The sequence below is a fragment of the Copadichromis virginalis genome, linkage group LG6, assembly GCF_057382275.1.
Source record: "Copadichromis virginalis isolate Kocher_CV1m ecotype Utaka linkage group LG6, C_Virginalis_male_GT1.1, whole genome shotgun sequence".
NCBI classification, from domain to species: Eukaryota; Metazoa; Chordata; class Actinopteri; order Cichliformes; family Cichlidae; genus Copadichromis; species Copadichromis virginalis.
In genome coordinates, this window is record NC_140623.1 from 24595678 (window position 1) to 24618275 (window position 22598).

A 22598-nucleotide genomic window follows, 5' to 3' on the forward strand; every position below is an offset into this window, starting at 1 on the left:
TGGCTGAAATGTAGCCCCAAATCAAGACAGAGCCTCCAAGGTGTTTTACAGATGTCTGTAGACATTCACTGTTTCAACTCTCTCCTGATTGCCTACATACATACTGAAATGATTTGAACTAAAACAATAAATTTCTGTCTTACTGTTAGGTATTTTAGTACCATGGGAGCATTTACTGGATATTGTTTTATAGTGACATTATACAGGAAAACTCTGTCATTCAATAAGGCCCCTTTGTTTTAGTTATTTTTCTCTTTGACCCAAGAATTGATGTGTGAGAATCACAGGCTGGTACAAGGTTGAAATACCACAGAGATCACTCCCTCAGCTACATTAGTTTCTTAATCTTTTAGACGCCTGTTGAAGGCCAAATGGTTTGTTTCAGATTTCACTAATGAAAGAACTCTTCGTTTTGTGCCTTGAAAATATGTCGCTGAGATAATCACAATTGTAGCTGAACTGATACACTACACAAAGGATGCTTCTTCACCCAAGGGCAGGAAGACGCTCCCTTATCTTGGTCTGTACTGGTTTAAACTGATAATCTGCTGTCTCATGAATTTTACCCTCTATATAAACTGTTGTACTTGTGAATAAAGTTGAGTCAATTTGGGAAGACAACCTGAAGCAGTCTCTGTTTTCTTGTTCTCCCAAGCTGCTCCCGAGCTCGTACTAACACGCTGAATGGCATGCTTGAATATTACTTGAGAATATATTTGACTGTGTTACAGACTAAGGGACATTCTCTGCTGATAGGTGAAGGTACATTCTCTGCTGATAGACGTCCACGCCTCGAAGGAAGTCGATCCACGGATTAGGCCTTGGAAACCGTTTCCTTCAATTTTGGTGTCAGAAGTGGGATCCTGACGAAGGTAGGCACTCGTCTTTTATTTTATAAGACTGTGTTATGCCTTTCTCAGTGATCCACATAGAAACGGGATACGCTGACGAGGCCTTCTTCAGTGGCCCACATAGTAACAAGTGGGATACACTGAGGAGCCTTCTTTAGTGGCCCACATAGAAACACAGGAAGTTGCCTGTTGTTTTGTAAATAAAAGCAGAAAGGACACAGGAAGTTGCCTGCTGTCATAAACTAAGAAGTTGCTCACCAGCAGAAAGGACACAGGAAGTTGCCTGGGGTCATAAAACGAGAAGTTGCTCGTTAAAAAGTGAGAAGTTGCTCACTAAAAACATAAAATTGCTAGCAAAAAAAAATCAAGTAACCTCAGGTGTGCCACAGCAAAAATAAAAACTAACTTAAATCCTTCAAAGCGTCTAAACCCCTCTGGAAATCACTGACCATGGGTCAGAATAATTCAAAGACCTTAGACGGGTCCGATAAAAAATCAAAATTAACTGTAAAACCGAAAAAAATAAAATATAAAAATAGCGGCTCAGTACGACTCCCACTTCCGGTTACGTTTAACCCACGCTCGCGAATCAATGAAGACTTCCATGATTACGTATCCAGAACATGCGGAAGTGCTTACGTGACTGATTTCGTCTCGAACTTAAGAACTATAAGTTTAATGCATCCTAATGTATTTCCGGAGCCCTATCCCGAACGATTATCGCCAGAAAACAGGTCAGTAGAAATGTTAAATACTATTTGTGATAAGGAAAGTAGGCTGATTAAAAAGTCCTGTAAAAAATATATGATAGAATGCAATGAAATAATACCCAGATTTGGAATACCTCACCAAATTAACAGTGATAGAGGACCTTCATTCACATCAGAAGTAATTCAAAAGTGTGCTAAAACTCTAGCAATAGACTGGAAATATCATGTGCCATACCATCCTCAGAGTTCAGGAGTTTTAGAAAGAATGAATAGGACCATAAAAAATCGCCTGACTAAAGCAATGATAGAAACAGGAATGACCTGGATCAAACTACTTCCTCAAATCCTCTGCGAGATTAGAATGACTCCATCCGCAGCAACCAAATTATCTCCATTTGAAATAATCATGGGAAGACCGTTTCCAACACCATGGTTAGCCTCCAGAGGGGCACCGCTATTGGAAGGGGACATAGACACTGCATTGTCTGACTATGTTCATAACCTGGTAGAAACACTGAATAATAACTATCAGAAAGTTTGTCTCTCTCAGCCTCTCCCTTCCATAGATCCAACCCATCCGTGGAAACCAGGAGATGCGGTGTTGGTAAAGTCGCTAAAACCAAGGGCACTCGGGGAGGCCGCGTGTTCCAGCCCCCAGACTGTACTTGCAGTGACGAGAACCAGCATCCTAACAGATGGACAACCTCAGTGGATTCATGCCAGCAGGGTTAAGACCAGCCCCACCAAACCACCTAAGGCGTCGGATCAAGTAGATGACGACTCAGGCGAGCCAACGCCCGGATCCAATCCACCTACACACACACAATCACTGATTAACACACAACGCCTGAAAGAACAACAACAAGGTACTCGAACATCCAGCAGGAACAGAAAGCCTAGAGTACCACACAATGTCTAACCTGATAAAGATAGACTCGTTTCATCCTGATAATGGAGAAAATGAAATGCCCATTGTCATCACACGACGCTTATACGGGGTCTCTCGAACCTGGGACCAGGCCAGGAGACGACTAAAGAACTGTCTTTTTTATATATTTAGGTTATTAATCATATCTACTGCATTAACCTTAGGATTTTTATTTACTATTTCGTATTGTAAAGTGCAACCCTGTTCACATTTCTGCAAGCCACATTTTCAATGATAACCCATATAGCTACCAGTACAGCTACTTCAATGTATTTGCAATTAGCACAAATTGATCCTGAGGATGTGCCAGATGTTACCAATGATGTTCCTGATGTGTATATTGAACATTAGGTTGTGAACTATTACATTTTATGATTTGCTTTTTATATTATGTTATTACATTTGTGATTTTTCCTTTCTATTTGAGTTATTATTTTTTTAAAAAAATAATAATAAAAAAAGAGTGGAACTGTTAGGTATTTTAGTACCATGGGAGCATTTACTGGATATTGTTTTATAGTGACATTATACAGGAAAACTCTGTCATTCAATAAGGCCCCTTTGTTTTAGTTATTTTTCTCTTTGACCCAAGAATTGATGTGTGAGAATCACAGGCTGGTACAAGGTTGAAATACCACAGAGATCACTCCCTCAGCTACATTAGTTTCTTAATCTTTTAGACGCCTGTTGAAGGCCAAATGGTTTGTTTCAGATTTCACTAATGAAAGAACTCTTCGTTTTGTGCCTTGAAAATATGTCGCTGAGATAATCACAATTGTAGCTGAACTGATACACTACACAAAGGATGCTTCTTCACCCAAGGGCAGGAAGACGCTGCCTTATCTTGGTCTGTACTGGTTTAAACTGATAATCTGCTGTCTCATGAATTTTACCCTCTATATAAACTGTTGTACTTGTGAATAAAGTTGAGTCAATTTGGGAAGACAACCTGAAGCAGTCTCTGTTTTCTTGTTCTCCCAAGCTGCTCCCGAGCTCGTACTAACACGCTGAATGGCATGCTTGAATATTACTTGAGAATATATTTGACTGTGTTACAGACTAAGGGACATTCTCTGCTGATAGGTGAAGGTACATTCTCTGCTGATAGACGTCCACGCCTCGAAGGAAGTCGATCCACGGATTAGGCCTTGGAAACCGTTTCCTTCACTTACCACCCCATGTGACCTGCTGCCACTGATTTTCAGTGAAACGTTTGTATAATCTGGAATACCTTATCCTTTCTCCACATTTCCGTAAGAATGGCTTCTTACTACCCACCCTTCCACGTAGAACATTTGTGATGAGGCTTCAGTGAACAGTAGATAAAAAGGGCCAGATGTATCCATCAGAGTCTGTGTCAGACCTTTGTTGGACCTCCCCCTATTTGACACCAAGAGTGGGACAGGAGCCCTGTGGCATATGAGACTATTTGATCAGAAATAATAAATTAAAAAAAAAAAAATTCCATTTGCAGCCCTGTGTCCTTTTAAAGCTTCATCAGCATTTCTGTTCTGTCAGTAAAGACCAGCAGAGGATATAAAGTATATCCTCTTTAAAGTAAATAAATTGAAAGATTGAAATATGAAGATGATTATCAGTGAATGTTTTTATACTGTGATTCATTCATCTGAGGAATGGAAGCATGTTTTTAAGAGCCAATTAAAGATCAAAGCTGTGTAAGAGTTTAACTTGTTTCGAACAATAAGTCTGGATCACTCTGACCCAGTGTGAGTGTAGTTTTAATCTTTCAGTTCTCATGTCTGATAACACAGGCAAGTACATTCAAATCCCTCCATCAGCTGTCTCTGTAGTTTGTCTGGGTTCACTGACTGAAGCCAAATTAAGGAGAAGTGACAGCATCCACCGGTCTTTACCGCCCTTCACAGAGCACTAGGCTCCATAATGCATACTGGAAGCATCTATCACCAAGTTCATTGCTCTTCTCACGTACAAAAATGGCACTTTCATATAGCTATCTTCTGCAGCAGTTGACAGTCTTCAGTGTACTTTTACCTCGTGCCTTTAATAAATCACAAAAATAAAGATAAAATTGACAAGCTGATCGTCTGAAAACATGAAATCATGAAAGCACAAGGCTACACAGCAGATAAATAGTAAAGAAAAACTGTTGCTCAGTCTGTGGAAAGACTGGACCTAAATCAAAATGTCAACAGTAGGCCACTTAGGGTTTTTAACAAATAGTTTGTGACTCATTGTTATAGATCACAAATTATTTTTCCCCAGCATAGGGAAAATTAAAATTCATCCATCAACCTCCACTATGACATTTATCAACCCGAGCCAAGTGCTATGAATTGTATTGAATAACAATGACACTGAAGATAAGAAAAAAGAACTGCGAGCGCAGAAGCAATCCAAGCTTTCTTCCTCAATCACAGAAGAGATTCAAGTTTTATTTTTCCTCAGACACTTTGGATAACCAGTGGTCATATTACAAAGGGATCACTTCACACGATTTCCTATTTCAGGGTTTCATTTAGCTACGACAATAACAAATAAGAACGCATACAACTGATTTTAAATGATCAACACTGTTGGGGCCACATGTTAGTGATGCATGTTATCTGGGACCAGTGGTTTGAGTCCACTTGTCCACTTACAAGAAAACATTCCTGAAAGTGATCACCTTCAATAAATACAAGAAATACTTGTGTTCTGACTGAAGCGATCTTTTTCAGGTTTGACAGAGTTCTCCAACATCAAATGACAGAGGATCACGGTTAAATAGGCGTCTGCTGATTTTTCATCACTGCTCTATTAGTCTGTACGTAACAGATGCATTAGTGCTCATAAATACAGAAAAATTACAAGCGCATGGGTTGGTTACAGAAAAGAGCAGCAGTTTACCCTTCAGTTAAAATTGAAAATGAAATTAGTCACAAACACGTGTTTAAATATACACTGGCTTCTGGTTCCAAGAGCAGCAGCAACATTAAAAAACTACTTTCAAAGCAGAAGCACAGGGAAATCAGCTTATTGAACTTGCAAATATTTTTAATTTTCTTTTTTTAAAATGAGACTTTTGCAACACGATGGAACCAATGGGAAGAAATAAATTTTAAGTCACCATTACTCCTGAAACTGTTTTAGTAAACCTTTTTGGTTTTACGCAAATATTATCCAGATTCCTTTCAGGCCATGATCCTTTTTCATTAAAAATCCACAGAACTGTGACTTACTGGACTAACTAAATTGTGAACTGCTGTTTATACATAGTCAATTTCCAAACATAAGGGCCACTTCCTGTTTAAATCTGGGGACAGCTGTATTCTCACACTGACCACATGGGGAAAGTAAATAAACAGCTTCAGCGTTCTGACTCGTTTTAAGCTGTTATTAACAAGATTAAAGATGCTGCTCTGTTCAAGCATCACAATGTGACTTCGAGCCACTGTGAACAAAATCAGGACCCTGGAGGTGAAGCAACTAAATGAAGCATCTTTTAATATTTCCAAAAATCATACACATCACCTAACTCTTGACTGTTGTTAAAATATTTTGTGAAAAGGTCCCATGAAGGCCCTTAAAGCCACAATAATTTCAGGTATTTATGTCGAGACCTGAGTTAACGAAACGTGCGACACGCCCCTAAAAGTCACGGTCTTAACTTTTGCTTTTAGAGATCAGAGCCCTGACAGACTCTGACATTGAAACCTCACACAAACAGATGCTATCTTCTGCCCTTTCTTTGTTTAATGAAGAACAGATTATCGTCTGCAGGGTACATCTGCGCACCAGTTTTTTTGTCAGCAGTCGCGGGGGCTTGATTTTTCCTCTTTTTTCTCTTCTCTTGCTTTGCTTTAGGCCCATGCACCTTTCCTCCAACAGAGCCAAAGAGAGGATTAGATCTTTTCTCTGTGTGTCCCCCTGGCTGTGCTGAAGGGACATGGTTCACTTTCTTCTTCTTTCTCCTCTTCTTCCTCTTCTCTCCCATCCCTCCCCCTCTGGGAAAGTCTTCTGCTTCATCGAAAATTGGTTTAGCGGCTGGCAGCGGGTTTCTCGAGGTGGGCACAGGTCTCTTAGGTTTCCATGGTTTAACATTGCCTATGCTTTCCTGTTGTTTGTACTTATTAAACTTTTTTGTTTTGGGTGTTGCAGCACTTAAGTCATTATTATTAAAAAATAAATGGCTGGGCCTGGGATTGTGGTTGTTAGGAGTATGCCGAGGGGTATGGTAGGACTGGTGGTTGGTTTTATGAAAGCTGATCTTCTGTTTCTTCTTTGGGGGTCCTGGTGTGAGAAGGGCCTCAGAAAAAGATTGAAAACCGCCATTTTTCTTCAGTTCTGGGGAAAGAAAAACAAAAATAATTAATTGGATCTGATTTGATTAGATGATTTTCATCTTTTTCTCTTATGATTGAAAAAACAAAGTCAGATGGATAAAAACTCTTATGTGCCAAGACATAAAATATTAATTTGGTCCTTAACAGCATTTAACTACAACCTCACATGACTAATATCTGTTTAACAAAGCGACGCCAAAATGCTGAAGCAGAGTCTGAAGAGCTAAGTACTCCCAAGGACCGAATAGGTTATGAAACAATTTTTAGGAGCAAAAAGTTGACAAAAGTAATTTTTTTGCACGACTTTGTCAGTATCTGACATGATTGTGGAGGAATTTCCCCCCCCCCCTCTTCTTTACAATGTTGCTTCAGTCTGCAGGCACTTGTTTGTGCACAGTTCTCTTCGCCAAATCATTGCTGAGCACGGGCACAGGCTGAGGTTTGGACTTTGACTCAGTCACTGCATCACCTTGATTCTCTTCATTTTCCTGCTGTGCTTTAATCACTGTTCTGTTTTCAGCCAAGCCTCTACAATACTTTGGTATACAGAGGAGTTCACAGTAGACTGCAGTGGATGCAAAACAAGCACAATTTTTCACGCCTCCACCAACGTGCTTAACAGATGGTGTGAGGTGTTTCTGCTGATATGTTGTGTTTAGTTTTTTTCCAAACACGGTTTTCTCATATGCAACTGTGCAACACTACGGTTCACACGCTGAACAGCTTTTAATTATTGCTTTGAACAGTTCTTTTTTCAGGGGGGAATGATTGCACAGCATAGGTCACTAATGCTGTGGGGCGATCGTGGCTCAAATGTTGGCAGTTTGTCTTGTAATCGGAAGGTTGCCGGTTCGAGCCCTGGCTCGGACAGTCTCGGTCGTTGTGTCCTTGGGCAAGACACTTCACCCGTTGCCTACTGGTGGTGGTCAGAGGGTCCAGTGGCGCCAGTGTCCGGCAGCCTCGCCTCTGTCAGTGCGCCCCAGGGTGGCTGTGGCTACAATGTAGCTGCCATCACCAGTGTGTGAATGCGTGTGTGAATGGGTGGATGACTGAATGTAGTGTGAAGTGCTTTGGAGTCCTTAGGGACTAGTAAAGCGCTATACAAATACAGGGCATTTACCATTTAATGACTTAAAAAACAAAAACAAGAAGCAAGTGCACAATTTTGAATTTCATTCAGATGCTTTTGGTGGCCATCAGCAAGCTTCTGGTATAATTCCGGCTGCACACTTGCCCGCTCTTCTTGGCAGAATTGGTAGAGTTTATTTAAATTAGTTGGTGTCCTGGCACAGACCAGGCTTTTAAGCATATAGCCCAAGGATTTTAGCCCATGGAGGAAAGCTTAGTACTGCGCCTAGACCAAGACACGCTACTAAGAGGCGTTGGCCTAAAAATGAATAATAGCTGCAGCCATAAAAAGGATAGATATTTACTGGCCTATTTCTTTATGTGATTTACCTTTAGCCCTGATCTTTATCCTGTGTTGTCTGCGGCTTATCTCTTCCACAGTGTCATAGTGGTTAATCAATGAGGTTGTGGGATGCACTCCACTGAACATCCTCTGTCTTATACATGCCTGTGGAAAACACACAAGACACAGAATTAAAAGGCCTGCAATATATTTAAAATGACATAATAAAAACGCAGCACATGAGGTCAAATCCAATCCTACAGAAATCCCGCTGATTATGTTACTTTTAGAATCTGTAGAAAAAACAACTCTGCGCATGCGGAACCTGATGAGTAAACCCGAAGACGTTGGATGTGAAATACGCTGTTGATTACAAAAACCTGTAGGAGGTTATATCTTACTACAATAATCTCTGTCTGTGTGTTTGTTTCCTTATCCGCTGTCAAAAAAGTCCATTTTGACCAGAAACATCTGTATGAAGCTGCTATTTGAGCCTCGTAATAAAGCTGGCATAGCCTTTTAACTCTTGTTGTGTTTCACTGCCAGCCGTTTGAAAATGGCTGGCAGTGAAACACAACAAGACTTGCACCACCACTTGCACCACATTTTTGTCTCACTGCGCAATCCCTTACGTGCGCAAACCCTGCACCTCCTTGCAGGTCTACTTTTACTGCTGGTGGGCTTCAGTTCAATTTACGTTGACTGCCATTGACGTCTATAGACGTCAATGGCAGTCAACGTAAGTTTTTCAATTGACGTCTATAGACGTCAATGGCAGTGAATGAGTTAAGTATAAATTAACCTCTCAACATAACTAAGTTGCAAAAAATTTATATCTTTAACTTCACGTGACGACTTTGCAGCAAGCTATTGATGATTTGATATTTTAGCTTAGCGTTTATGAAATTTTAGAATACAAATAATGAGAACTCTTAGAATTTATTTATTTTTATTTAACATAGAAGCTGGAAGAATTTCAGGGTTGTTCCTGGTTCAAATGGGTCATGGAAGCTTGTTTCTACAATGGAAAAAACACACACAAAAAAAATAAAAATTGCCAGTCAAGAGCCAAGCTGAAGTTTTAAGCTATTAGTTCAAAATTTCAACTTGCTGACTCAAACTGCTGCGTAAACTGAAATTATGAGATCATTTTGTGACTTTTCTCAGTCAGGCAGTACTGGACCTAACAGTAGTAGTAAAGAATTATTTAATCAAATAATAAAAGTACTTACAATTAAATATATCCCTTAAAGAAAATATTGTTTCTTTTTGTTTTAAAGAATCTGCTTCCACTTTGGCCTTTATTCTTTTGGTGTATACAAAATGGCAAATACCTACACATGTAATATAACAGACAATTCAGCGTAGACTAAAGAAAGACAGTGAGGGTTACTTACATGGCCAAAGTGTCCCTTCTGTGAGCAGTTGTAGCAGTAGGCATGAGAGTGTCTGCTGGGCTTTGGTTGCTGCTTCACAGGAGGGCCATGCTTAGTCTGTCAAAAAAAATAAATAATCAAAAATATATTTTTAAATAAAAACCACAATCGGATCCCCCCCGATAAACACGATGGACACAATAAAACGGTGGCTTAACCTCCCATTTCTGTCTCATTCTCCCTCTCCTCTGCCATCATTCCCATGCTCTCAATGAAGCGGACTGCAGTGTATTGTACAGAGAATATGGGGCGCTGATATAAACCACTGATTTCCGAGGTATAGTTAGAGGCCTGTAATGACCCTGTATGATAAGTAACTGTGTGTGTTTGTGTTTGTGTGCGTCAGACTGTGTGTGTGTGTGAGTGTTTGTTGGACATGGGGTCCCGTCCCCTATGGGCCAGTGTTCTGAAAGCCTTCCATGCTCCAGCGCCCACAGCTAATATACACTGATAAAGAGAGAGAGAGGAGACACAGGCAGAGTGCATTTACTGCTAATGTTACACTTACACACACACACACACACACACACACACACACACACACACACACACACCCCTAATGCTATTCTCCAAAACACACAACCACAAAACTGCGCAGAAATTGCCCCCTCCCTCTCTCTCATCCCTGATTCCGAGATTACAAATGATTTGCGCCCCACGTCATTTCTTAAACATAGCTTAGGTAACCTCCCCATCCCCTCCTGCTTCACCCTCTCCTCCGTACACACCCCTGCAAACCCACATCTACACCTCACACTTTTCCCCTCTCTCTCCCTCTCTTTTCCGCTTGAGTAGTTTTGCGGCAGAAAGGATGAATGCTATTAGAGCGTCGCGTCATTATCGGGTCAGGCCTGCCGGGCCCATCTCCATCACAAAGGCCAGGAGATCACAGACCTCTCGCAAGCACAAACTCTCTCTCACACACACACACACATACACATGTGCACCCCAAGGAGATCACAGCCCCTGTCTCGAGCCCCCCACCCGACCTCCACCCTTCCTGCCCCTCTTTCCATTCATCTTTCATGTAAATTGGCTGTAGGTCTCCCTCTGTCTCTCCCTCTCCCTGACCTTGGGCTTGCGTTATCTCCACATACTCTGATCACAGAATGAATGAAAGCACGAGAGACATCGGAGAAAAAAAGAGAGAGAGAAACGAAATCCCCCTCTTATTCTCACACCAACCTGTGATAGTTGTGTGAATACCTGGTGTGAATGTGCGTGTGCATGCGAGGAGTTCTCTGCCTCATCCGATATTAATTAACGGGATGAACGTTTATCCCTCACTCATTTCCTCTCCTTGTTCTGATCTCACACTGCCTATCACGGGCATCTAAACAGAGTGAGGCCCTAAGGGATCACCACAGCTTGGTGCCTTTCTAAATCTTTTTTAAATGGTTTAGTGAGGAGTGACAGCTATGGCTGTGCAGCGACAGCTAATATGACACATAATTTTAGTATAAATTTGCAGCAGGAACATTTCCACTGAAGTCTAAACCGAGTGGGAAACTGGAGTCAACATCAATGGCTATGCAAAACAACATGTTTTCCTTGTTGGTCGGTATGTGTTCAGTTCTGGATCACTCATAGCGAGTGAAGGGCATTAACTTGAGTTACACAGATTATGTCTATGGAGAGTCTACTCGCTTCGTATTAATGCCATGTACCAACATTGAGTGGAATAATCACCAATAATGAACAGGACTGAATAAAGAGCTAAAATAATTATTTAGATAAGGGGAAGCCATTATATGCTAGCACTGCTAATGTTTGTCAGTTGGTGGGTTAAGATAAGTATTTCAATAAAAAACAAAAAACAAAAAAATTATACCTCCATCAAAACCTGAATAACACAGCTGGCTGTGGTGGTCATCAGTGGATGCTACACTACATGGACAAAAGCACATGTACCACCTGCACATGTCACCTACAGGAGTTGCTCAGTCGTGGTAACACATGAAGCTGTCGGAACACAGTTTTTGTGCTGATGTTAACACCAGAGGACATTTAGACTTTTACACACTATTCGCCTCGGCACTTGCTGATACTGCTCTGTAACTTTACATGTTCGGCCAGATCATTTCAGAGATTCCTAAACACTTTCAAAAATATGACTTATAACTAATTGGGAAACATGTAGGAGGGAATGAATGTAACAGACTAACCTGCTGCAGTGGTGGCATCCAATCACAGGACAAAACGCAAAGTCAGTGAGCTCTTTAGAAAGACTCATTCTTAAAAAAGTGTTTATAAAGGCTGATTGCACAGCTAGGTGCTTGATTTTATACACCTGTGGTAATGGGACTGAAAACACCTGAATTAAAGATTGGGACCGTTGGCTGTGATGCACAGTGATCATTACTCACAGTAAGGTATTTCATGCAACCTCAAAAAAAGAAAAGAAACTATGTAGCTAATTTGAAAAGATTTAATTAGAAAATGGTATCTTTGCCGATGCAAAGTCTGATTGTTTCAGTATTTATGCATTTTCGTTCACCTACAGAGTGATTTTTTTTCTTCCTTTTATATTTTTTAGCAGTCAAAAAAGTTAGAGTGACCCAGTGCTCTAGGTAAATAGGCACATACTGCAGGAAATCATCTTTTTGTTTTTAAATAGAAAATACACTGGTTCTTATATAGTGCATTTTCTACTCCATCCAAGCACTCAAAGTGCTTTATACAACATACCACATTTGCACAAGCTTTTTTTGCAGCTAAGTGCTTTCTATCTAACAATCACACACATTTACACTCGAGTGTCATTTTACAGACAGCAACTCGGGGTTCAGTGTCTTGCCCAAGGACACAATGGCATGAAGACTGGAGCAGACAGGGATTGAACCACAAACAAACCCTGCACATGAGCAAAAAATATCTGCTTTACCTAAACATTTCCCAAAAGACCCTGAGAATGTCCATGTCTCTTCATAAACTTGCTTACAAGCATTAGAAGAGACTTTCAGCATCAGACACAACAGGAGAGACTCCCTTGATACCTAAAGAGCTTTTGATCACACACATAAAGCATAAAGCCAGCCTGACCTAAAAAATAAAAAGAGGACTGAAACTGGGAAGAGGAATGACGCGTTGGTTTAGTTTTTGTGTGTGTGTTAGTTTGTACGAGGGTATTTGAGAAGGTCCTGAGGGCTCCACTGTGTGGACATAGACAACCAACCATCCGTGGCCTCTCATGCATGCACGCACAGATACATGAGCACTCTCTCCCTGTCACACACACAAATGTGTTTTCCCACAGTTGTCCCAACACATACACCGTGTCTCTCTAAGCCCTGCTCGCCTCTGCTCCTTGCCTTAGCTGCTGGTGGCAAAGCTGTGATAATCCTTCGGCCAACACAAAGCTCAGACTGTTACAGACTAAAATCTGAAGGAACACACACACACACACACACACACACACACACACACACACACTGAGACACACACACAGTTATCAAACAAAATCCGAGAAGCAAACAGGCTTGTGTGTGTGCAAGAGGAGAGGGGGGCGGGATCTGAACAGTAACGGGTGGTGGGAGCATAGGGGCCGGGGCCAGCAGCGCTGTTTTGCATATGTTATTGCAGCAATAGGGAGACGTTTGCATATGTTACTGGACCCACAGGGGACCAACTCTGCATGCTTTATCATAGAGAGCAGCCTCACAACACAAGACTACTGGGCTCATACCAAAACAAACAGAGCATTGCGGTGTGTGTGTGTGTGTGTGTGTGTGTGTGTGTGTGTGTGTGTGTGCGCGCAACATACCACTATGTACATATTAGGTTAACAGGGAGGATTAATTAGACTGTTGTGAATCAGAGAGATGAAATGGCTGTAAGGTGTACATCTTCCCAGACAGGATGCATTGAATGAACTGCAGACCTAACCATTAATCCTCCTTTTGTTATGGAATAATTAAAAAAAAAAAAAAAGCATATAAACCGTGTTTACTGTCACTCATCAACAGGAATGACAAAAATCCATCTGCTTAAGGAGACTGCTGAAGGTGGAGGTGGGCATGTTTGCAGTTAGGTAGGCCATGAATGAGGAAGAGGAAGTGGATCCTCCAAATAACCAGATGTGATTCCTGCCCTCTTTGTGTCTCCCAGTTCACAAAGACCGAAACCCTAACCCCGCACCCGGTGAGGACTCACACTCACACAGTGCAATTCCCAGAGGCTCTTCCTATCTCTTCCTGTCAGTTGGTCAATCAGTTTGTAGACAATCAGTACGAGTCTGGATTTTTTTTTTCTTTAGAGAGGAAAAAAAAATGCTCCTGGAATGTAACGATAATGTGATGCAGAGCTGGGAGGCGGTGGGTTGCCACCTCTGGAGAAAACCCCCCTTTAGGGGCAGCAAGTGGCGGTAATCTGGTCACACCGTGGAAGGCGGAACAGGGGATACAAGCTAATCTATTCAAAACCAAGTTGTACGATTTCTTTTCTTAGTGCTCACTGCTGAGTGGAGAGGCTTCTTTTCTGCTGTGGCCAGCGTGAGGCTGTGTTTTCATTAAATATAGGACCCATAGACAACACGTATGGACATGAGAGACACGGATTTAGATATACTACATACAGATGGACCGCGTCTTTTATGCTCTGGTCAGTATTTCAAATCCTAATTTTACATTCTCAGCCAGCTACACACACACACACACACACACACACACACACACACAAATCGACACCATCCAGCTAAGCGGAAATTCACAATGACCTGCAAGCCTGCAAGACCTCTGATAACACTGCACCTGTGTGTGAGTGTGTGCGTGAACATGTGCATTTGTTTACATTCCTATGGTCCTGCATGTGCATCCAGTAGATTATCTAAAGACACTTTTACCAAATACTAATAAACTCCAAAATACAGAGTCCCTGGTCTTCTTACTGAGGATAGCAAAGTGTGTGCAAGCTTTGATGAGGACCTATAAGCCTTTGTTTGTAGTTTGAACAAAGTATTTTGGGAAGGGAAGCACCTAAAAACCCCAAACAAGCAGAACTAGTTTGTCTGCATAATGTCGCCATGAGGGAATGAACTAAAAAAAATGCAGTTTTACTAAATAAATTTGATCAAAATTTGGCTTCAAACAACCAAATACAGTTCTTCACATATTTGATAAAGTTATTTCAATTTAAATATTTATAAAAATGACATTAGCCTTCGTAGTGGCTGGTACATATGGATTTGGTTCCTGAAAGGGTTGTTGCTTTCAGCGTTGTTAATCTAAATTTATATATATAAATTTCAATCAATTATGTAAAAATTTAAGTGAAAATGTAATAACAGTGTAATAACAAACAACATAATGCCATTGAGGTTTAAACACTCTTTGTTCTTGCAAGTTTGGTACAAGGTGATGATTTGTCATACAACTAAATGTTGCTTAATAATTAATTTGTCTTTTTCCTTCCAGAAATCTGATGATTTTAGAAAAATCCGCGTATAGGATCTTGTTTTTAAAATACTTGTTTCTTTGATCACCAACATGCGATTCAAATATAATCAGTTTAACATGACATAAAACAGCCCGTACCAATAAATTCTAACATGATTCCTTAATAATGACTGAAACAATCGAAACAACTGATTATTATAAATGACAATATGCTGATGACGTGAGAAACTGAAATTAAAATAAATCATCTGAAGTTAGATTGTTATAAGGTGCCCTGTGCTGCTTTATGAACTGTGCTATCCGTCTGACTACTGAAGACACACAAAAGCCATTTCCTTTCACAAACACCTTCCCCTTCCTCCGGTGCTGTTAGCGCTTCAGTCTGAGGGAGAATAAAGAGTTGAGGGCCTTTTGACACGGCGAGGTGAGAAGACTGGACAGTCTGTACTGTACAATGATGAGACAGCAAAAACAGCTCACTGAATAGATGTGGATTTAAAGGATTTTTACAGAGCACACTTTGAATTGAGGACATTCTTGTAAGAAAAAAAAAAAAGAACGGTCAGCCAAACAGAAGAAAGGACAGAACAAAAAGTGGAATAAAGATCAAACTTAAACCTGTGAGAAGACTTAATGTTGGTATATTATTACTGCGGGAAAGAGTGCGATTTTAATTAAGTTTTGTCTGAGTGACAGTTAAGTGTTCATTCATATAAAACCATTTCTCTATGCAAACTTACAGCCTACACTGGTTTAATTAGACTTTTAACAGCAGCACCTTTGGCTGAGTATGCTGTAACTTTCATATAATGTCTTACTGTTTCCTAAGTGTCTGATTTTTAAGCTCTTCTGCCTTCTTTTCTGTTCCCATATCCATGTACTGCCTCGTGGTAACATTTATGCTTCCGCCATTGTCTGTGCCGTCCCCCTGAATATTTATTCTGTTGGTTGGTTGAGTGTTGGCTTTTCCCCCCCCCAAAAAAAAAAAAAAAAAAAAAAAAAAAAAAAAAATCAGTTTACCTCTGATCCTCCAAGGCAACATCATTTTTTGTTTGTGTGTTTCATGTTGTATTTGTTGGTTTCATTTCTTGTTTGGTGGGAAAGAGGGGCGGGTGGGTTCAGAGATGTTTAATGTGTGTAGACTACTTGTGAAATTAAACACACAAGTCCATTCATGTTCTGTTATGCTGGGTAAAAATACTTTTGATGTTAAAAAAACCTCCTGAAAAGATCTGGCTTAAAATCCCTCCCCTGCATCCGTATGGGAGTGCAGTTGCCTGTTTGACCACTGAATGGCGCTCTATCTTCACACAGTGTACAGAAAAGCCCAAGGCTGATCTCAGCGCAGAAGTAGGACTTCGATAGGAGGAATACAATCAGAGTTGTTCATTTGTCTTTAACGCAGCTGGTGTGGGCATCAGGACAATCTTCTCTTAATGCTTTTGCTTAATCTGTCTCATTTGGACACTCAGAGCACTAAAACATTTACTTTTATGAAGGTGAAGATGGTGTGCCAATCACAGAGAGAGGTCAGCAAACAATACCACTTAATAATTGTGTGAACGCAGACAGCAATTTAATTCCGTACAAAATCAAATACAATATCTAAATGTGTTAACTGTAAAATAACACCAGGATTTGATCAGTCTTCATTGTATTTAATATTACTGCAATAAAACATTTATGATATTGCACTGAAATAATACAAATGTTTATAAATTCAAACCAGAATAACAGCTAAAGTGCAGCCATGTTTCTTTTCTGTCCATTAAAAATCAGATTACACACATTATCTACCATTTACCTCTAAATATCCAGTAAATATATTTATTTCTAAACGGTCATATAAACCAAAGTCATAAACCCCACAGAAACCAGCCAAAACATCCGACCACTACTGAGGTCTATTTTACACAACAGCGGAGGGATTTCAGGGTTACCTGTGACGTAACATTTATTAAAGTTTTTTTTTTTTTAAACTGTCTTTTTTCACAATTAATCTGAGGGAGACCCTCTTTGGAGTAAAGCTTTTTCTTCAGCTATTCATTCTGCTCAACTTAAAACAGACAAAGAAAAGAAAATGAGGATTCCTGAAATATTTTGTACCTTGGAAAAGTCGACTGTCTTAACGAGACATTTTTTCCTATAGAAATAAGAGGATTTAAGGGGCAAAATGTCCTAACCTTGCGCTAACAAAGACATGTGTGAACTGAGCATACCTTCTGAAGAAAGACGGACAGACAAAAATGTATAAAAGGGTACAACATGCTAAATGAAAGGGGAAAGAAAGGCAGTCAGGTGAGAAAGAGAGGGGGAGTTAAAACGGCTTCATTTTGGAGTCGACTAGGAAGGTCACGGAGCGCTTTTTCACGGGCAACCCCGACACATTTACACACCTGTCCCACAGGAAAAGATCAATTCACACACCCTGACACGATCGCAAGATTGGCTCAGCACACACATACACACGCACGCACACACTCGGCAGAGCTGCTGATCAATAAACACCGATGTACAGGTGTCACCATTACTATCTAAAGGGAGGCCAATCAATGCTCACACACCGATATACCTGCACCAATCAGCTTCTGGGCGCACTGATTCACTCTCTCTGCTCACTCTCTTGTCTCCTTCACCGTTTAATGCACTCACCATTAACCCCCACCCGCCTTCCAGCAGTTCTCCCCCACCCTCTCCAACTGCCTCTGCCTTCCTCCCTCTCCCTTGTTCATACATATATTTCTGCTATAAAGGTGAAACACATTGAAACTACTTCTTCTTTTTCTTTAGTAAAGACACTTGATCTCTATTAAAGTAAAAAAACAAGCATTCAGGACATTTGCTTGAGCTTTAACCCTCGTTCAGAGTCTCAAAAGTTAGAAGAAAGATAATTCCCACTTCACATACACTCATTGGTTAAAGGCAAGGGAGCATTCACTTTCTACCAGAGGGTGGCACTCTGGTCTTAATGCAACAGAGCAGGGTCTGGGCACCAAGAAAAAAAAGTGACTGGGAGTTGTATGTTTGTTGTGTGTATGCATGCACACATTTATGCATGATATTTACATGAATTAAAGCAGCCAGAATACAGATAGCAGGTCACTAAACCTCGCTCCCCATCCAATCATCCCTCCAGCCATCCATCCCCCCCTTAATCGTGCTTTCCTACTGGTCCCTACATGACTTCAGTCTTTCCACCCTGTCCTTCTCTGTCCTCTCATCCTCCTCTTTTTTGTCTTGCGTGTAGTTAGCTATGAAATAGAAATATGGTTCTTTTAGCCTCTTGTCAAAAAGACTGTTCAATTGGCCCATTAGATATTTAACTGGTCTTTAAAGCTGATTATGTGGTGTATATGTAATAATTCACCAATGTGTGCCATTCTATTTTATTTCAATCATATAAACACTATAAATCTGAAATATCACCAGTGGCAAAAATATTTATTAATCTATAAAATCAGAGAGATTTATAAGTAATATAAATGAAAATAATTATTAGTCACACTTTCCACAGTCTGACCTCAATGCAGAAGTGGCCAAAGGCAATTTGTATAAATTTAAAAAAGCCATTTGTGTAGCAACTTGAGTGCAGGTGTAGTTGTAGGCATACCCACGTAACAGAAATCATATGACCAACAGACCGAAAGAAAAGTTCAAACAAGTCATGTTGGCGGCAGGGCCTTCTGGAAAACAAAACATATGTCGATGGCAGAACTTTGCACCGGCCGACCTCAGCCAGATAATACCAGTATTTTGGGAGTTTTTTGTTATATTTAGTATGTAGAGTATTAGGTGGAAATCATAAGAACATAATAACATACATGGGGGTAGTGACATGGGTCTGCAGGAAAAGGAGTGACCCCACACTGTAAGCTTCAATGGAAAAGAAAGGGGGAGAAGAAAAAAAACAGGGCGTCTGTGGGTGGGTGGGTGAAGTGGTGTTTGCGTAGGAGAGTGAAAAAGAAAGATAGACTGAACAGCAGAAGTAAACTCCGTTCTTCAAAAAGGAAACAGTTACATTTTCTACAAGTGCTACAGTTGTGTTAAAAAAAAAAAAAGGTGCTCAAATCTGTATGACACAGACACAATGAAAATGTTGTGGATATCTTTTTACCCCATTTGCTGCTCTATATATTTGTAGGAGGAGTGTGTGTGTTTGTGTGTGTCCATGTGTGTCAGTATCGTACTTTCTCGGTAAATACCCCAGGGCTTTGTGGTCTATACTGTGTGGTTTGGAGGAGTTTGTTAGTTGAGGGCCAGGTGCAGGCAGACAACAGATACACTCATGGAAGATAAACGGACCCAACACACACACAAGCACGCACACACAGCGAAGGATAAATGGACCCAGTAGCAGGGAGGTCTGACAGAATGCCTTTTCACACCTGGCTGAGCCCAGCGGAAGGTGACAGAGTCACATCTCCCAAAGCGAACACACACACACACAAACACACACACACGCACGCACACACACCTTCTCACATTGGGGAGTTCAGGGTCATAAGCAGCATCATGAATAAAATGAGGCTGTCTTAAACAGAAGGAGCTCTGTGTATGCATGTGTGTGGGTGTGTTTGTATGTGTGAGACTGTGTTTGTGTCTGCGCAGGCCCCTAACCCCCATGCCAGTTTGGATCTGTAACGACCTTCTGCTCCCAGTGCTTAAATGGCTTAAATACTTCAATTAGACCTGGGTCACAATCCTCCACCCGTTAAAGCACACCATTGCACACACAAACGCACATGCGGAAGTGCAGCGGGGAACAAAAAAACAAAATGGTTTCATCATCCCGCAAGGCGACCGGAGACTTTCGTCAGCATGTTCTCGTTTCGTCTGTGGTTCAAAGTGAAACTCCGCTGTAAATCATAGAGGCTCATCCGCCAAACACAGGAGCAACAATTAAACTCAACTCCCATCTTCTCTGCCAGCGTCTCCCCTGGAACTTCTCTGTCCCGCTCCCTCCTCCCACTTCCTCCTCCTCCTCTTTCCATCTCTCCCGCCGTGCTACCCTAGCGCTAACGATGCTGCCTTTTCATTAGACAGCCCCTGCTAATTAATCTCCATAGAGGAGAGTGACAGACCTCCCCTAACACACACACAGTGCATGCCAAGATATATGCAAACACACACTCTTCTTCCCCCTCTCTCACTCCCTCGTCCCACGTGGTGTTGGCAGCCCATTTCATGCTTTATCACGTCTTTTAATTGACAAACAAGCTGCTCTTTTCTCTTAGGCTGAGGTCTATATCACCCCCTCGCTCAGATGCACACACACACACACAGATATAAATAAGCAAATGCCTCCCCACTGACATATGGCCCATGTGACTGTCAAACAGTTTTCTACTCTTTGACACATTGTTTCTGTCTCACACAGACACACACACACACACTAATGTCACATGAGCACTTGATGAAAGAAAAGGAGGAGGACAAGTTTCCCATAACTTTTAGTACTTCTTTAATATTTTACTATATTTCTTACCCCCACGCTTCACTTACCTGCTACAGGGCAAAGTCAATACCAGTCACGACTGACTTATTGACTAATCACATGACACCTTTGCCTCTATGAAACTCATGGAAACACCTCGTTGATTGACGATTCAAAAATAAATGTAACAAGAAGATCAATTACTCTAATTCAGCAGTGGTGAGAGTCCGGCTTAGTGCTAGTGCAAAGTTTTACAATTAAGTACATTTATTTTTGTTAGTATTTTCCACTGAAAAATACTTTAATGAGCTATTAATTGATATGTTTCACTACAATGTTGCTTTATGTATTTTTTAAGACAAATTTCAGAAGGTAAGATGTCTATTTAGATTGGGCTTTATCACTCCTCACTACCATCATTTTTCTTTTTTTATCTTTCTTGGCTTTAACTCAGACTCTGAGCAGAAATCCTACATAAACGTGGTGCAAACTAAACCCACACAAATTGCTTTTCACAATTTCCCAAGCTTAATAAATTTTGGGACTTTCCACTTAAAACCACTCGTTCTGCTGTTCTCAGGTCACCTCCTTTTACCTCCTTTGTTTTGCTAAATAATTTATCATGAATATAATAATACAAAAATTGTTTGTACCATTAGTTACATATTTAATATTTTCAGTAAAGTAATGAATCAAATATGCACATTTACAAAAGTTTCCACTTGTACTCACTGAAGAAAAAATTCAAACCTAAACTAAGACATATTTGGTGAAACATTCTATAGAAAACAAAAACACATTTGGTGTTTAATGATTTCCTGTTTTCACTTTTACTGTCATTTGTATGAATTCATACCACAAGTTAAAAGCAGCTTCCCTTATTTTAAAGAGCTATTAGACAAACGCAAAATACAAATCTCAGAATTTTTATCTATGAGCTCAAGATTCGAGTGCGAGCAGAGGAAACTACTGAACACCATCTGAACCCTTGATCCAAAAGGTATACTTGACCTACACTTTACTCCTTTCCCCTGCACACAGTCTGTTCGACTTTGGCATCGTTTCTAAAAAAGAAGCGGGACCTTTCTCATTTTTCAGGACTGAACCTGATACAATATTAGCCTCCTTTCACAAAAAAAGAACTAATAACTGGAGAAATGGAAGGAGTGTGAAGAATTCTGCTATGACACTTGCTGACAGAGTTTTTCTGTGAAAAGATACTCACTGTCAGGTGATACTGTCTCCAGATTTCTGGACAAGCCTGAAAAAGAAAAACACACACACTGTGTCATTAAATACCTTTTACAAAGCTTTGTAAAAAAAAAAAAAAAACAACACTTTTTTTATACTCCACCACAATGAACTTTAAATCAAACAATCAAGATGTGATTGTAGTGCAGAATTTCAACTTTAATTCAAGGGTTTTTAATGAAGTATTCAACAAAGTGTTTAGAAATTACAGTCACTTTTCCCCATTTTGAAAAGCTCAAAAGTAATTGGACAAACTGGCATAATAAAAAAATGAGAGAATAGTTTTATAGTAGTTAATACATAGATGGAGTCCTTATTTTTGCAGTCTGTGCTTTTAAAATCTGCAGGTCTGTCTTCAGTCCTGCCTCCCTACGCTCTCTTTTTTCAGTGACCTTACAGTAAACGTGTACTGGGGCAACTGTTATTGTGCTTTGGTGCTATGTAAATAAACCTGAACTGAAATTAAATTCAATGAATCAAGTAAGTAAAAAGCATGCTCAGCTGAACTAAGATCAGGTGAATGACTTGGCCATTGAAGAATATTATTGTTAGTTAATGTCTGCATTATCCTTTGGGTCATTATCCATTTGCTGTCCAACCTGTTTTGCAACATTACGCTGGAGCTGAGCAGACAGCACAGCCCTGTACACCTCAGAGTTCATGCTGCTACTTCTATCTGCAGTCACTTCATCTAAAAAAACAGTGACCCAGTTCCACTGGCAACCATACATGTCCACGTCATCCATTACGCTTCCTCCACTATGTTTGGCAGATGGTGTGGTATGCTTCAGACCATGAACTGCTTCTCTTCTTCTCAATATTTCTCTATTTCCATCATTCTAGTGCACGTTAATCTTGGTTTCATCTGTTCAAAGAGGGT

The 22598-nt window shown here is 40.5% G+C and overlaps 1 protein-coding gene and 1 long non-coding RNA gene across 2 annotated transcripts in view; one reads left to right on the plus strand and one right to left on the minus strand.

The window, feature by feature from the left end:
- Nucleotides 1-91: 91 nt before the first annotated feature.
- On the plus strand, nt 92-3443 carry LOC146707841 (uncharacterized). The gene is made up of 2 exons (XR_014920883.1): nt 92-1585; nt 2112-3443. It is a non-coding gene; the product is annotated as an uncharacterized LOC146707841 (long non-coding RNA).
- A 1422-nt stretch (nt 3444-4865) lies between these two features.
- The window catches only part of zcchc7 (zinc finger, CCHC domain containing 7), a 51682-nt gene continuing 33949 nt past the window's right edge, over nt 4866-22598 (minus strand). The window contains exons 7-10 of the mRNA XM_085459397.1: nt 21693-21728; nt 9602-9697; nt 8252-8369; nt 4866-6794 (exon numbers count right to left, since the gene is read on the minus strand). Of these exons, the coding sequence (XP_085315523.1) occupies nt 6181-6794; nt 8252-8369; nt 9602-9697; nt 21693-21728 (864 nt within the window). The 3' untranslated portion in view covers nt 4866-6180. The remainder of the gene's footprint in view (nt 6795-8251; nt 8370-9601; nt 9698-21692; nt 21729-22598) is intronic.